The sequence below is a fragment of the Epinephelus fuscoguttatus genome, linkage group LG9, assembly GCF_011397635.1.
Source record: "Epinephelus fuscoguttatus linkage group LG9, E.fuscoguttatus.final_Chr_v1".
Lineage (NCBI taxonomy): Eukaryota > Metazoa > Chordata > Actinopteri > Perciformes > Serranidae > Epinephelus > Epinephelus fuscoguttatus.
The window spans coordinates 16,246,697-16,263,683 of NC_064760.1; the positions used below are offsets into that span (position 1 = coordinate 16,246,697).

General features: G+C 40.6%; 1 protein-coding gene across 7 annotated transcripts in view; it reads left to right on the plus strand.

The window, feature by feature from the left end:
• Positions 1–16,987, plus strand: part of diaph2 (diaphanous-related formin 2) — a 513,027-nt gene that overhangs the window by 174,948 nt on the left and 321,092 nt on the right. For 5 of the 7 annotated variants that reach the window (XM_049585042.1, XM_049585047.1, XM_049585043.1 and 2 more), the window contains 3 exons: positions 127–231; positions 3,786–3,848; positions 8,164–8,529. In XM_049585042.1, coding sequence (XP_049440999.1) covers positions 127–231; positions 3,786–3,848; positions 8,164–8,529 — 534 coding nt within the window. The remainder of the gene's footprint in view (positions 1–126; positions 232–3,785; positions 3,849–8,163; positions 8,530–16,987) is intronic. The other 2 variants (XM_049585046.1, XM_049585048.1) reach the window with 1 other exon arrangement.

The window sequence follows — 16,987 nt, forward strand, 5'->3', positions numbered from 1 at the left end:
GATGTGCCCTGTGGCCATTCTCAGGAGACAGTGTGCCGCTCACCTACCTCTGTGTATGTGTGTTTACACCCATGTATACGTGGTTGTTATGTGCACACAGAAATACTTGTGTGTCTTTCCTTGCAGTTTGATGAGGAGTTCAGTGCGCGGCAGGAGGCCCAGGCCGAGTCTCAGAAGAAGGAAGAGAGAATCAAAGAGTTGGAGGGGAAGATCCAGGCCCTGGAGTCCCAGGTAAATCCATAAGGAGAAATACCGCTACTCTGCAGAGCAGCGTTGTGTTCCCCCAGAGATATTTTATTTTACATGCTTTCCAAAAAATGTAAAAATTCAAATGTACAGAAGCTCTTCTAATCTGCTTTCTAGGTGAAAAACATCTTACACAACAAAATGCAGACTGAAAGTGTTTGTCTTATGATAATAGCGATGAGAAGTGATGGCGCCACTAGAGAAAGGGCTGATTTGGTCAGAAGGATACCATTCCACCTCACTTACAGATGTGCTGCTGCTGTAAGTGGGAGTTATCATCCATGCAAGAACATTTGATTTAATAAAGGGTCAATCTCCTGCTTAAGTTGTAGCTCTTCATAAGGGCGAATTGCTCTATTGAAGCTTTTCCTATGTAATTCTATCATCACAGAGATGGATTGCATTTCTTTTCTTGGCCTCTACATCATTTCTTCCCAGGCAAAACCCTTCATTTTGAGCACAGAAAATGACTGCTATTTCCCCCTTAACCCAATTTCAAATACTTTAGTACTGCCTTGGGACAAAAGGGCAGTTTGCTTCCCTGCTTAGGGAATTTAATATAAACCAGCATTGAAAGATGGCATAGCTACATTTATATCTGAGATTGCTTTTTCTTTCAAACATTCATCTCAGGTTACTTAGGTTGGCACTCCCCATCTGATAAAGTGCACCTGCATATGTGGTCCAAGCATCACTGGGAATTTTCTCAACTGTAACGCACTGTTACTCCAGTCCTCCAGCAATCATTCTTAAGTCCATAACAAATGCTGTTATGTAGTACAAGCATTGGCCGTTGTCCTCGCGCTGTTTTTCTCCTTAAGAACTTAATTTGTGTTGAGCTCTCACTCGTGCACTTCATATGCCTGAGTGCTGTGTCACCACTTGCTACCTGTATTTGTAGCCAAACTGGTTCATCACTCACTCTGTTCCTGATTAATGCCTGCCTATTTTAACAAGACGATCAGGATCTAAAGCTCCTCTCCACCTGCTCCGCCTGCTCGCCCCGCTTCTGCCTTGCTTTCTCCTTCTTCCACCTTCTGTCAGAAATAAATGCATCAGGCTGTGCTACCTTTGCCTGCCCTCTTTCCCTTGTTGGGGCTTTTTATGTTGTGTTTTTTCCCCTATAACACGCCTTCCCCTCACCCTCCCCTGGCAGGCCTCTGTCTTTTGAAGACTGACTGACTGTGGTGCATTAACAGGTAGCGTAGAGCAGAGGAGCCCTGGAGAGTCGAGCCCTCTCTTCCTCTGTTTGTCCGAATGCTCCTTCAAAGAGCCGCTACTGCTGGAGAGCCGCACATCAACAGGCATTAACCTCAGCAGGGAAACATATAAGATGTTTGGCACAAACTTGAATAAATGTGGCCATGAGGACTATGGAATATCCCCTATGCATCCTGACAGAACATAATCTAAGTATATGCACAATAGGGCTGCACTACTGAGCATAAATAAACTTTACTTTTAATGTGAATCCATTTAATTTGTTCAGGTTTACGAAGAGCGCAGTTAATTTTCACCGGCCTCACACACTCATTTAATTAGAGTTGATTTTTGTGCTGTAAGGGCTGTAATTTTTTTCTCCTAATGTATGCAAGTTCTGTAATAACAATTCCAAGTTATCTCCTGTTTTTTTTTTTATTTTGGGCTGGTGTTCACATAGACCATTCAATTGCTACCTCAAGCAATGAACAAAACAATAGTGTCATCCTCTCAGATGGTGGTGATTCAGCCTCTCCAGGAAGACTAGGCTGAAAGAGTGTGTTTTGCAACCTAATTCATGTTTGACACAGTGTTGTAGAAGGCCATTAACTGAGAGAGCGCAGAACCTTTAAATCGCCGTGAGGACACGCATTGAGTTTGTCCATCAAAGCTGCTGTGCTATCACTGTCGTTTTGCTGAATATGAATGAAGTGGGAGCTAACGCTAACCTTTCATCTCCTCGACAGAATTCCTGTCAGATAATAAAATACATGCATGCCTGAGTCGCTTCTCTTCACCTTGTTTGTGAACCAACACATTTAATGAGAGTCTTTGTCTGGGAACTTTGGCATTGTAACAAGCAGCCTGTTTGATGTGTCTGTTTGATTATCCCCCAATTGAGTTGAGTGGAGGTTCTGCCTGTAAACATCAACAAAGGACACAGGAATCACAACAAGTGGAAATCATCCACCCTTCCCCAAACCATTGCTAGCAGCCATTCAAGACAAAAAAAAAGGGAAGCTATTCATCGAATTGGCTCTGGATGTGATGAATAATGTAGCACTGCAGTGGTGCATTGGAGCACTCTGCGCCATCCCATTAATAGGTTTTAACAACCTGGCGGTCTTGTAGCTGACCCATCTTGGCCCCAAGAGGAGCTGGAGGTGTAGTGGACCACTTTCTCTCTCTCTTTCTGCCAGGCTGCCTTCCGTTCTGGCTGATTACAGAATTTGACTCAACTGATAATGACAGCAAATCTCACAATGTAGTCTCTGTTATAATATGTGCCCCACTGTTATGAGAAAGAGCCAGTTCAGTTGTTAAGCCAAAAACGTCCTGTCAAATTCACTGTCATTCAAATGTGTGATACATGCATCCTGACATTAACAGTCCTACAGAAAATGGTGGTGAAGAGAGCTGGACTTTGACAGACTGTATACATGCTGAAAATCTCTTGGCTTCCTGTTTCAGACTGAGAAATCTCAAAGCCTCCAACTTTAAATCCCTGAGGATCAAAGATAAAACTTAACTTCTTTGCTTTAAATATTGCGCTTTACTACCATTTTCTGAAATTCTTTCAAAAAGAAAGTTTTTTTTAAGTCACCCTACCAAAAGTTTCCATCTCCTTTTCCATTACACACATTAAATATTTAGTTCTCCACAGTCCATAGTAAGAGGTGTTCTGTAGGAATGACTCCATAAACAATATTACATTTCAGTTGCCGTGGAATATGCTCCCATCCTCTTTCTTTTGGCAAGGTCGCACAGAGTGAAAATATCAAAGCAAAATGGGTACATTTCTAAAACGAAGACTGCAGAGTGAAATCAATGCCCATCACACATCTGAGAGTGTTAAGTTGAAATGTATTTTGTGATGCCAAAAAAGAAGAAAAGGGAAATGGAAGAAGGGTTTTGAAGGTACACCAACTGTCAGCGATACTGTGCCTTGTTCCTTTCATGCTGCAGTCAGTGCTCCACACTGATGTTCTTTTGAAGGCAGATTACATCTTGTTTTAGGTGTAAAAGTACAGTACACTCTGCCTTTTGCACATCAAATAGCTCATTCAGACAAAATGGGAATATAGCACTGTATTTGTCACTAACTGTGCGAGGGACATCCTCTTTCCCCTGCTCGCCTCTTCTCTGGCTTTTTTCATTTTTGGTGTGAGTACTGTACCTGTTCTGGTGTACTAGTGTTCTTCTTCTTCTCTGTCTATCTAACCCTCCCCCATTTGTTCCTCTCTGTTGCCCTTTTTGTGTGTTATGACGTGTGTTCCCATGGTGTGTGTGTGTGTGTGTATATGTGTGTGTGTGTGTGTGTGTGTGTTGTATCTGCACAGTTAACTATTGAAAAAGAAAACCTCAAAGAGGCTCAGAGACTCATCAGGGAATCTGAAGCCAAGGTGGGTGTCCTCTTTGCATGCGAAGCCCTCGACATAATCACACACTTAATCACCTGCAAATCCGAGTTCAATGTAAAGTGAAGTGGGTTGTGCTGCTTCAAATCTTTTGTTGGAGAAAACCGATTATTGAACTGATCTTTTGTCCGATGCGTCGTTCTCTCTGCATGTGTTTTGAATCAGCTGTAAATTCAAGTTGCATCTGAATATGAAAGGCCTCTAATCTTCATTTGCAAGAAAATAAATCTCAAAATCTTAAACCTTAAATACACATTTACAAAATTTACTCTGCGATGTAGTGCTTTGTCTCTTGAAATTACTAATACACAAAAACAGATAACACCTTTGTTCCTTTAAGATAAATAATGTAACAGTTGAATGCTATGTGCAGCTCTATAGTGGTTTTTAACCACACACATTTCCTGCTTGTTTAATGTAATTTTCATAAGTAAACACTTTGTGATTGAATTCCTCTATCAGAGATGAGATTGGCGCATAGATTTAATCACATAGCATTCAGAGTTAATTACCTGCCATGCTGACCTCCCAATTGAGTCCAGAAGACTGTGAATCCAAATTGGATGGGTTAGATTTCATATTAGCCGGGTTCTCTACCATACACAGAGCTCCAGATGGGCTGTGCAAATTTAAATTCGGCCAAAAAGCATCACAGAGACCCTCGCGAGCTGGCGAGACACACAATATTTAAACAAGCTGGATAACAGACATATTAGAGATCAGTACACAACATAGGGAGATAACATTTATGTGTTTATACATATGTTTGTGTATTTTGTCTCACATAATCACTTACATGTTGTACTCATACATTAGCCTACCTAGAGCAGCCCAGTTGCCAGAAAACAATATTGGCATTGTATGTTTATGCAAACCATGATTACATCACATTTTTACATTTCATATGTATCATACTAACGCCTCTGAAGTGACGTAGTTTATAAGCTGACTTCGCCATGGGGAGGAGGAGGGGATGGTGGATGGTATGTCACCTAGGAGAAATGTCCGCTAAGTTGCAGACCACCATTCCAAACAAACAAACAAGAAAACCAACCATGTTTTAGTGAGTCATTGCTGTTTCCATTGTTTTTTTTAGGCTCTTAAAGGTATTTTTATAGCGACCTGCATGTGCTTTTCAGCAGGTGTTAGGCTCCAAACCTGGGTATTTTGTAGTAACTTGTTGGCGGTAACAGTGACACGAAAGGTGGTGTTTTTTCTTAGTGAGACACTGCTTCTTTTATTTATTTAATTGAATATGATTTCATTTAATTCAGTTTAATTTATATATTAATTAGATTGTGTCCCCAGTTCTGGGTATTTTTGGCCGAAACACAATCTTTTCCCAAATATAACCAAGCCTAAACCTAACCACACGTTAACCACAGCGAAATGTAAAGATTCAACACATCCACTACATCATAATGTGCAGATGTAACGTATCTATGGTTTGCAAGAATGTCCAATGCCTACGTTTTTTCTGGCGATTTGGATGCCTACACTTGTGTTTGCTAGTTCATACACAGACAGTTGTATGTCATGGACATGCTGTACATGTTGCATGCAGAACATCAACTCAATTACAGTGCAAAACATAAAGTTAGATGTCGTCCCATATGAATTCAGCATAAAATGGCCGTTATTATTTAAACTGCAATACACAATTATTATGCACTTTACAACTTATGGTCCTCTTTTTTATTAGATGTTTGTTTTGGTATCTGATGAAGAAGAAGCCAGTGGCAATGGTACGGGATCCCCAGGGTTCTGTGAAACACTGGGCTTATTATTGGGTAGATGAGAGAAGGAGAGGTAGAAAGAAAGATAAAGACTCAGAGGGCCCCTCAGTATGGAAACAACTGCGCTCTAATTTAGCAGCTAATTTGCTTCCATTCTCTCATATTAATCTTAAAAGGGAAAACGGGCCACGGAGGGCTCGAGATTGACAGACATGTAATCACTGGATGTGGGTTTTCACTCAAGGGCTCTGGGCGATCTGTGTAAGAAGCTCCGTGCAGAACACCTTTCTGGTTTTGGCCGTAATAAACAATCCACCAATGCCATTATGTAATGAAACACAGCGTAATGTCTTTAAATATGAAGCCAATCACATTTTACGCACCCAATCAAGTGACTGGGGGTAAAGCACATTGTGGGGAATTGGTTTTGGAAATGAGAAGTGGAAATGCTTTTTTTTTTTTTTTGTAAGAGACGGCATCTAATCAGCTTCAAAGATCAAACCCTGTTTCAGCTCGGGTGACTGTAATTGTTGTATTTGCATAACTTTTTTCCCTCTGAAACATTTTTCTATTGGCATTATCACTGAATATCACCGACTACCTGTGTATGTGTTATGCACGATAGTGCAGAAGTGACAAAGGACTGAAAGACTTTGTCTTATCAGTCGGGGGTCTAATTACATCCCTGTCTACTGTTTAATAGCCTGCCATTGTGAGGACTCAAGACGAACATTTGATGGGAAAGCAACATTCTTATCTTTTGTAAATTAAAACAGTGGTTGATCAAAGGTTTTTCCTCTATCCTTTTGCTTAGTATTTACAGATGTTTCCACAGAGATTAATGAACACAATACACCAACCTTTTGACTGATACACGGCTCTGCATAGAAAGCATACATTTTGTCAGAATGCCAGTATACTTAGATTAAATGTTTGTATTTAAAGATATACTGTGCAGGATTTTTATGGGAAACTATATAGACTCATACAGCTGTAAAGCATCTCAGTCATTACTTATCACCCAGCGTGTCGTGGTGTATTTTTCTGCAAAGATTCTGCCCGCTGCTTGTGTTTCTTACTTTCTCTTATTGTCTGTGTTCGGGACGTTTATGGGTGTGTACCCCCAGAAAGCTCAGGTGCTGTCGGGGCTTTATAAAAAAGTAACAACCAGGTGCCAGACTGTAACCAGCAGGCATCCAAGAGAGACCACGCAGAAAAAACCCGCAAATATAGCCAAACAAGAGTGAATCCGGGGTTTGCTTTTGGTTTCACTTTTGTTGGCGAGCGTGGTTTCAAACGATTACCAACAATCCTGCATGTAATAGAATAGAATAGAAGATAAAATTAGGTAATGCTTTATTCGTCCCACAACAGGGACATTTGTGACATTACAGCAGCAAACTGTACAAAAACAAAGAGCAGAACAATTAGAAAACAGTACAAAAACACAAAGCAATATAATAAGGAAGCATCAAAAATAAGCAGAATATAATGAAGAGACAGACTGAATGATTGAGTTAACATTATTGACCAATAGAAGTATAGATATTGCACAGTTTAACAATACTGAAATTGCATCCTGTGTCATTGATTGCAATCAGTAATAATACCTTAAGAATCAGTGGACTAAATATGAATTGTCCTTCCAATGGGCTACTATTAACAAACTGTGGCAGAGCTCACTTTTTGTGGCTGTGTGATTGATAATTATGACTTAATCTGCTGACATTGAGGATTTCAGGGCAGTTTTTACAACCTGTTTGTACATTGACTAATTATTTTATAATAAATCTGACATGATGTGAATATGAGACAGTAACTCTGTCAGAAGTTTCACAAGTTGTGGACTCAAAGAAACTTTACACAACCATTATTTCAAGTCCCACGACTAGAATATATCCTCACACTGCATTTAGAATTGCTTCAGGGCGTCATTGCTCTTTTTTTACAATCCCTAAGAGTTTCCTGTTTTATGCAAGTGTATTTCATTTTGGCCCCTAAAGTTTAATTGGTCTAAAATACAGGTAATTGCTCTCCTCAGACTTCACCCAAATATGCAGACAGGAAAACAAGAGTCATATAAAAATTTTGATGCCAAATTTTGCTCGATAGAGCTGTACATGGTGGGAAGAAAAAAAAAGTTGCAATCAACTTTTTATGATAACAGGACTCATAGCAAAGTCAGCTTGGCACACATCCACAGAAATGGTTGGTGAACTTGTGAGTAAAGGTTAGTAAAGTCATGAGAGCAGCAGAGGACGTGACCTCCTCTTGTTCTCTGAACTTGGAAGCAGCACTCACTCAGAACTTAGTGATCATTGACATGAAACACTGACACAAACACACACCCTGCTCTGTACACAGTGAAAGCTCATTGTGAGTTACTAAGATACAAAAGTTGTGCGTTATTTTGCACAGCACAGAAATCCCTCTTCACCGACACAAACAAAAATTGCCTTGTGGCTTTTTCCCATTAGTGACATCAGATCGAGGTTCAGATAAAACGAAGTGGAGCCTCACTGGATGTTTATGCCATCTTTAACATTTCCACCTTGTATTTGCAGATTGCGGCGGGTCCAACTGCGCCCGGAGTACCACCTCCTCCACCCTTACCAGGGGGTGCTGCACCACCACCTCCCCCACCACCTCCTCCGCCACCTCCACCTGGTGGCGGTCCTCCTCCTCCTCCCCCTCCTCCACCTCTTCCTGGCCACGCAGGCATTCCACCCCCACCACCTCCTCCAGGTGGAGGACCCCCACCTCCCCCACCACCCCCTGGTTGTGGGCCCCCACCTCCTCCACCCTTCCCCGGAGGCCTAGGTGGGCCTCCGCCACCTCCTGCAATGCCTGTCATCAAGCTGCCTTACGGACTGGAGCCCAAGAAGACCTACAAGCCTGAAACTGTGATGAAGAGGGTGAACTGGACCAAGGTACGTCAGCCTGAGCTCTGGTTTGCCACAGCTTATGCCTGGTTCACACTACACGATATCAGCCTGATTATAGACCAATGCAGCGTCGAACGGTGATGGCTCGAACTGTCAATGACAATGAGTGTCATACGTGATAATCCATTGTTTCATCTCGTGTAGTGTTACGTTATAGTTGACGACAACCGATGCCACGTCCTGGGCACCTCACGACATCTCAACAGAAAGTCCAGCATGTTTGATTTTCTTTTTGTCGTTCATAACTGCTCCCGTCACAGCCGTCACTTTGACCAATAGAAACACAGAGCGATCTGCTGCCGTAGACACTGTACGACAACACCCCAGGGTTTTTGATGTTTCCTCTACGGATGTTACCACACAGAGTAAAAAGGGAAAATGCTGGCGTGAAACAGCAGAGGCACTTTATCAACCCCTTGAGTACTGCCATTAGCATCAAGCTAGCAAACAATGTTCTTTCTTCATAATGGAGGATATAAAGGAATAAAATTAATAGTAGTGGCTTTTACTCACCACAACTGCAGAGGCTACCAGCTTCATTTGAAACAGACTACATTATAAATGGGCAGTTATTTATTATTCCCTCCGTATTTTTATATTTTTACTTTTTATCTGCTCCTGTTTGCTTTGATAAAGTTAATGCATCGTTAATGCACGACCGCATCTTTTTCAAATTACAAGCCCCTTATATTTTCAGTTGAGAGAATTCCGTCATTTTCTAAATGGGCTTTTATTGTGAAACATTTGCAGGAACTTGTTGTGGAAGATTCAGTGACTTGCATGTTTGGGTACGGTGCTTCAAGTAGCTCCTGACATCTGCTGGCACTCTTTACGCAACTACAGCAACATTTCGGCTGGCACATGAACAGACACAGTGACTGAAAAAATAGTAATAATAATAAAAATAGGACAACAATAACCCAATGACATCACACACGCTGTGAAAGATGACCGGGGGTGATTGGTGTGGACCATCGTGTAGTGTGTCTCATGTCTTTCGGCCAAGTCACGGCACCATTTTATGACTCCACAGTCGGAATGGACAGAAATGTCGTGTAGTGTGAACCCTGCATACACTCTCATGTTCACTGATAACAATGTTGATTTGTAACTGAAAGGGAAATATTATTTCACTGTTGGCATGAAATATGGAATCTTTTTACAATCACGCATGCAAACTTTTCACACTAGCTGTTGAGGATTCTTGAAATAACCCTACACAATAAGAAGATGCAAAGTTGAAGATCCAAACTGAAAGGAGCTATCTATTCAAATGCACCCAGGCAATGCAATCTAGTCAAACAACCGTTCAGCCAAAGGCCACACCATTCCACACTCGACAGCCATTTCAGAGGATTCAACAGTAAACAATTTTCATTGCTCAAATGTCCTTGGATTTGCACAATCTTAGCATAATTGAATGAGGACTGGGCTGTGTAACGTTCCATCACATTTGAATACAATTTCAATAGGACATTCTCTCGCGTGTGGGCTCTATTTTACCATAGATAATTTATCCACTGCCTCAGGAGTTCTTAGCATTAATTTAATGGTTCTTTGCTGATGCTTGTGTGACCTTGCGTCTTTGTCTTCAATTACTGACAGCAACCAAAACATCAGACTACTTCTTTTGACACCATGTTAGTGCTGCACATTATGTTTAATGGTTTTAGTGGAATCAGGCTCTATGTTAGAAAGAAATTTTGAATGTGATTCATCAATGTGTTGAAGGTTTTTCTCTCTCTCTCTTTTTTTTTTTAAAAGAACAAGTGAACAAATGGGGAATGTTTTTGTCTCCATTATTTATTCGACAGCAGGCCACCAAGTGAGTGACACAAATGAGAGAAATCAATGTGGAAATGCAAGTCAATGTTGCAGCATGTTTCAGGTTGGGTTTCTATCACCTGAAGGACTCTTTAAAATAACATGTATGCAAATGCTTCTCTCTATGTGGGAGTTTGTGTTTCCAGAGGTAAAATTATTAATAGCGTCATACAGCAGTGTGAAATATCAAACCTGTTGTGTAAACAGTGAGAAAAACAGCAGTTCTGTTTTCTCTTAATACCAGGTGGGGCTGTTTGTGCCTTGATATTTTAAATATTATTAGTCATTTTCTTGTGCAATATTTCTGTGGTGTTGCACATATGATTTGTGTGCATGCAGTGACTTACAAATTCCCATTGTTTGGAAAGTGTACAGAGGTTAATGTGGAGGTACGCTGACCTTGCCTCCACAGGAATTGTTGTCTGGTGATGCAAATGAAATTCATAACCACCTGAGGAAAAACAATCTGTGTCTCTTGTGTCGATTAAGTGGGACAAGAGTCGTCTGTCTTCTCTATGTGCAGCAGATGGAAGTATGGGAGTGCCAGAAGCGACTGTGATTTGGTTGTATAAAGAAGGAAAGGGAAAAGAAAAGATACTTGTTATTTTTATGCCTCTGTACCAGCGACAGCCGGAGGCATTATGTTTCCGTGTTGTCCGTCCGTCCATTCGTCCATCCATCTGTCTGCCCCTTTCTTGTGAACGAGATATCTGAAGAACACCTTGAGGGAATTTCTTCAGATTTCCTACAAGCTCCACTTGGACATAGTGATGAAATGATTAGATATTGGTGGTCAAAGGTCAACATCACTGTGACCCCATGTCTGTTCCAGTCTCGTGAATGTGATATCTACGGAACGCCTGGAGGGAATTTCATTACATCATGCAAAAACGCACACTTCGACTCAGACATGAACTGAAAAGAATTGGTCAAAGGTTGCTGCGACCTCACAAAACACATTTTAGGCCAAAACTTAAGAATTCGTATGCTAATTATGCCAAAATTTCACACAAATGTCTAATGTCTACCTTGAAACCATGGTGATTGTATAGCAACATCCATATTTGAAGCTGTATACTGTAATAGCTACCTGAGACATGGATGTAAACTGCAACTTGACCGGTTGGTAGAGGCAGGGTTCCTACGCAAGTATGGAAAGTATGGAAAAGTATGGAAATAAATTTGATCAATTTCCAGGTATTAAAAAGTATGGAAAATGAAAAATAAAGTATGGAAAAATATTTATGTTTCCAGACTCTTACCACTGTTCTAAAATACTGTTTTCTAAAATAGAAAATTAGGTATTTCCAAAAATAATTTAATCGATCCGGATCGTGTTTTATGCCGGGCCAAGCACAGTTTGTGTGAGAGCAAACGTCTCAGAAAACGTACCGCCCCTTTTACCTGATTGACAAGTGGTACGTCCAGTCCGCTGCCCCATGACCCTCCTCCAGCCCCCCAGGTATCAAGTTTGACTCCAACACTGCACCTTCGACAAGAAGATGAGTTTCACGTGGTTCACAATGGGCAGATGCAAGTTTTTGCATGGATGGCTTGACAATACTGTATATAAATACTGGTTGGACAAGGATTCCCAATTCACACACAGAGCTAGATGCAAGCTTTGTGTGAAATCGTTTGACATCGCCAACATGGGGGAGAAGGCGATTCTGAGCCACGTGAAAGGAAATAACACAGACGTCTCATTACTGCATCGCTTGCACCCAGAGTCCCAGCCTTTTTGCCTCAGCCCAGACATTGAACTTTCCTGAGTTTTTATTTGCATGCCATTATGGTACTTGGCTACAATCGCCTATTAAGAATAATTAAATATGATGTGAAATATGATACACTGATATATTTACTCAGATGTTGCATATTCTCGGGGGGGGGGGCGAGAAGTCTGCAAATTAGGCTATGGAAAAGTGTTTAGGAACCCTGTAGATTCGTACAACCGCTAGGCGCTAATTCTAGTTCTTACTTACATTCACCACTCCATACATATCAGACAAGAGTACGAATGACACAGTTTTAAAAGGAGAAAAATGCAGTCATTACTGGGCAGTGGAGTTTCACATGAAGCTATGTGAGCAGCTGAAAGTTCATGACTTGTTGCATCCTACGTACACAGTTGATGACTACTTACTGTACATACCTACAAACATATAATCTGCCATACATTACATGCTTATATACTGAAGCTAAAGTCACATTCACATGCAGTGGGGGCCACTTTTAAATAAGGGAAAAGTAGAAATATTTTGACATTTTCAATTACAGTACAAGTCCTCCAGTCAAGCAAGGGATGTGGTGGCAGTGAATTCTTAGTCAGAAGCAGTAGTACGAGGCACTCACATGGGAAAAGACCAGCTCAGACACACATTGGGAAATGTCAGCTTTGTTTAAGTGCTGAATGCATTTTAAATCAGCTTGAGTTATTCTTTTCCCCGCGTGTACATCCATATCAGTGTGTCAGTGATTCCCACAGAAAGTTATTAGTGAAGATTAAGTATGGGATTGTCCAAATGCCAAAACAAACAACGTGTGCACAGTTTTGTTCTAGCTGCCATTTCGGCCATTTAATTTCAGAAACAGAAATAATGATAACTATATTGGCATTCCTTATGAGAACTTAAAGTGCACATGATCTCACCATGCTGATTAAGGTTACCTGTAAATGTAGTGGAACAGCAGAACAACAGGCAGCATGGAGGCAATGGGATGAGGGAAATAACCTGTTGTACAGAGCACCATGAAACAGGTTCATGTTTTAGCTCAACATTCGCTCATTAGCTCACGTTGTACTCAAACACAGACATGAAATCTTTATTCTGGTCAGGACCAGCAGGGAATCCCAGGAGTCATGCACCATGCTGAATGTTGAGTAACATCAATTAGATTTGCCCCAAAAAATCATGAAGAAATTTCCTCCCGCTCTACATGCAGTCAGTTGGTGGTCCTTAGTATATCTGTCTATTGCCCAGTACTGTTTTGAAATAATCGTAGTAGTACTGGTAGTATTGAGATGTGTAACCGATTTTTTTCCAAAGTTAGATCAGCTAAATGGGAACACTCTAATTTCTGAGCACATGGTGAAGCTGTAGAATAAATATGTATGCCTTCCAACCCTGTAACTTTTTCATTACACACCTATTGACTTATTACTAACATAGTTATTCAGTAATATGCCAATATTCTTAACAAGACCACTCTTTGATAGTCAGCAATGTTTTCTTTGATATTTGCAAAGCCTTCTGCTACAACATTCTCATTCATTATTTTGAAAGCAGTTTTTAATTCCCCCCTGCACGTTAATCTTTATTAGCTATGGAAATCATATATTAGAGACTTCCAACATAACTTGTGATATGACACAGGTCAGCTGTCCCAGCCCTCTTCCGTTTTCATTAAATATGCCTCTGTTGGCCAGTATCATTAGATAATATTGTGTAACAAAGCCAGGCTATATATAATATTTATTTTTTAATCATTATTTTTATGGCCTTATTTGCCTTTATTAGAGAGGACAGGTTGAGCGTCAAAGGGGGAGAGAGTGGGGACGACATGCAGCAAAGGGACGCAGGTTGGAATTTAGCCCATGGCTGCTGCGGCAAGGTCATAGCATTTGTACACAGGGCATCTACTCTACCAGGTGAGCTACTGGACACCCAGCTAGGATATACAGTATTTATTTGATTTTTTTTCATATTATTTATAATTATGCAGCAGTTAGTTCCGACTAGGTAATTTAAATGGGAAAAAAAAGCCTTCCATGATTACTGATGTAGAAAACAACAGCACTGGGAGTTTTTATTGTGCATGTATCACTCCACATTGTCCAAAACTGTGTATTACATTGACTGTAAATAGCTTACAAACACAGTTGTTGTGACAAACGTTGCACCGCAGGATGGTCATGTATCCAAAAATAACATTTGAGCTGAATTACGAATGGTCTTTAAAAGAGGAAAAAGGAAAAGAAAGAAACCCTGGATACGGCAACTTCCAGGTGTGCTTTTATGACATCAGCTGATGTCGCCTCGTTACTGTACGTGCACACCAAAAGCTGCAAAGGTGACCAATTCAATTCATTTTCAGTGGGCACCGGCGACCACGGCTGCAAAGTTTCAAATCGTCCGCGTTTTGGCGACCAGAGTGTCAGATGAAAGTCGTGTCCCGAGTAGTTGGTTTGCCTGGTGAATTGATATTGAGAAAGAATTTTTTAAACTAGAGGCAGATACATCCATGCTAATGTAACATATAGCATGCTAATCTTCCTTGTTTCATGTGAATGTAGGTTAGCTTTTGGGGCTGGGCAGCTGGCAAAGGCGCTGTGCTCCAGCCAGTAACCTGCTTTGCGGCTCCTTTAAATTGACAAGCATGATCAAACGTATGACGTCATGAGCGACTTTACTGCCAAAAATATTTCGGACAGCAGCGCTGCTTGGGCGACCTCGCAGCTCTTGGTGTGCACGTACAGTTACTGTCTGATCAGACAGTAACTGTACAGACTCTTATTTCCCTGGCTGCACAGTAAATGGAGACATATAGATCATTGTATCTTATCCCAGGCCTGTGTAAACATGTAGACCTGCCGACACAAAGTAGAAAGCTAGAGTGCAGCAATGTTTGTGTTGCTCAGCAACATTCCAGCCCAGTTGCAGAAATATTTGTGTTGGTGGAGCCAGATAAATGGTTAACCGAACAAACACATTATAATCTGTTGTTGCTTATTACTGTTAACTAATAAATGGTGCTTGTAGAACTGTTGACTATCTTCAGTACTCGGTCTTCGGCCTGTCAATGACTTGATATTGAAAATAGCAGCAGTATCGTGTGATGTTGCTTAATCAGATAATAAACACACACAATAATAATTTTCTCCTACAACGCAAAATCTTAAATTCTGTGAATGTTTTTTTGGTCACAAATGCATTTCAAGTCATCTGATTAATCCTTCAGTTTATAGTTTCTGAGTGACTCTGATGCTATATTCACCTTGAATTTAAGACCTCACTTAAGAGGAAGATGGGCTGTGACTACAAGCAGTGTTGGGTTGTTTTGTGCCATTATCTCGACTAAACTCACAAAGTAGGAGTTCAGAAATGTTGCAGTTTCTAAAAGCATTAAAATCATCAAGGTTGTTTCAGGTTGTTTTGTTGTATTACTGTGCACTCTCCCACCCACTACATTTTATAGGTTGTTCAATATTTGTTTTGTCTAAGCTTTACTTATTTGTTGGAAACAAAAATCACTTCTGCTTCTTAAGGTGCTGAGGATGTGTGTATCACTAACAGATTATGAGAAGAAAATATCGATTTGTTTTGTTTTAATGAAACCCAGTGTGTTTTGACTGAACAAAATAAGACATGCTTCCACATTTGACACATTCACAGGGCTGATATTCTTGCTTACATTTTGAAAATCATTTCAAGAATTCTTTACAGCGTGATAGAAAAGCAAAGAGTACATCATAAAACGGATAAAAGCAGACATCATGCATACATGAACACACACACACACACACACACACACACACACACACACACACACACACACACGTTATGGTTAATCTTTTCCCCGTGCAGCTATAATTTGGCCAGAGACTATTTTGGTTGTCAGCGATGCAGCAGTGTAACGTGGATACTAAGATCATCACAGTTAGCGTTAGTGGATGATAATGAAGTTAGTGGCATAGAACAGAAATGGCTGCTTCGGTGAATGTTTTAGTGAAGTTGTTAATGATGTGCCATTTTCTAACAATTCTGCTTAAATCAACACATTCTGTTGCTAATGTTACTTCAGAGAAATCACACTAATGATCTGAAATAGCAGCATCTTGAATGGTAGTAACTCTGACAACAGTATCCAGGGAGACAACAAGATCAAGGGAATAACCACATTGACGGGTGGTCTCAATAACATGTCGAACTAAGTCAAAAGAGGAAGAGACACCGGATCCCACAGGGTGGTCATAATGGCCGAGCTCACGGATGAAATCCTTTTTTTTTTTTTTTTTTTTTGTTTTTTGCCCTTGAAGCTGCCATGTCAATAAAACTTGTCAACAAAGAGTCTTTTCTTGTGCTGCTCATCAGAGAGTCTGCAGATATCCTCCTCGAGGCTACTAATGTCTCCGTTGGCCCTCTGGAGCAACAGGCAGTTTTTGCACGCCATTGTTTTGTTGACTTGTGCAATGATCCTGGTCCCTTGTTGGAAAAGCGATCAATCAGTCACTCAAGTGGGAAACCACAACAGCTGATTTGAGCACGATGGTGTCAGGATTTGTCAGTAATCCAGGGAAGGAGATCCTGGGTTAACCTGTGGTACTGGTGAACTAAGTAGCTTCATTGCTAAAAACAAACCAGGCTATGCTTCTAGCATTTCTTGGTTTGTGGACTGGCAGTTTTTTTTCTGGAGAGAAGAAGTTTATTTGCATTTTCTCACTACAGTAATACAATACGAGTGTAGAAGTCTGTAAGCATGCTCAATCACATGGCAAAAAAAACGTATTTGGTTTGTTCTTAATTTTAGATAAAGAATTAGCCCTTAAACTATAATTGAGTAAGTTGAAGTATTTGATTTTTAATTTATTTTAAGCTTTATTACTTGACTTGCTTTC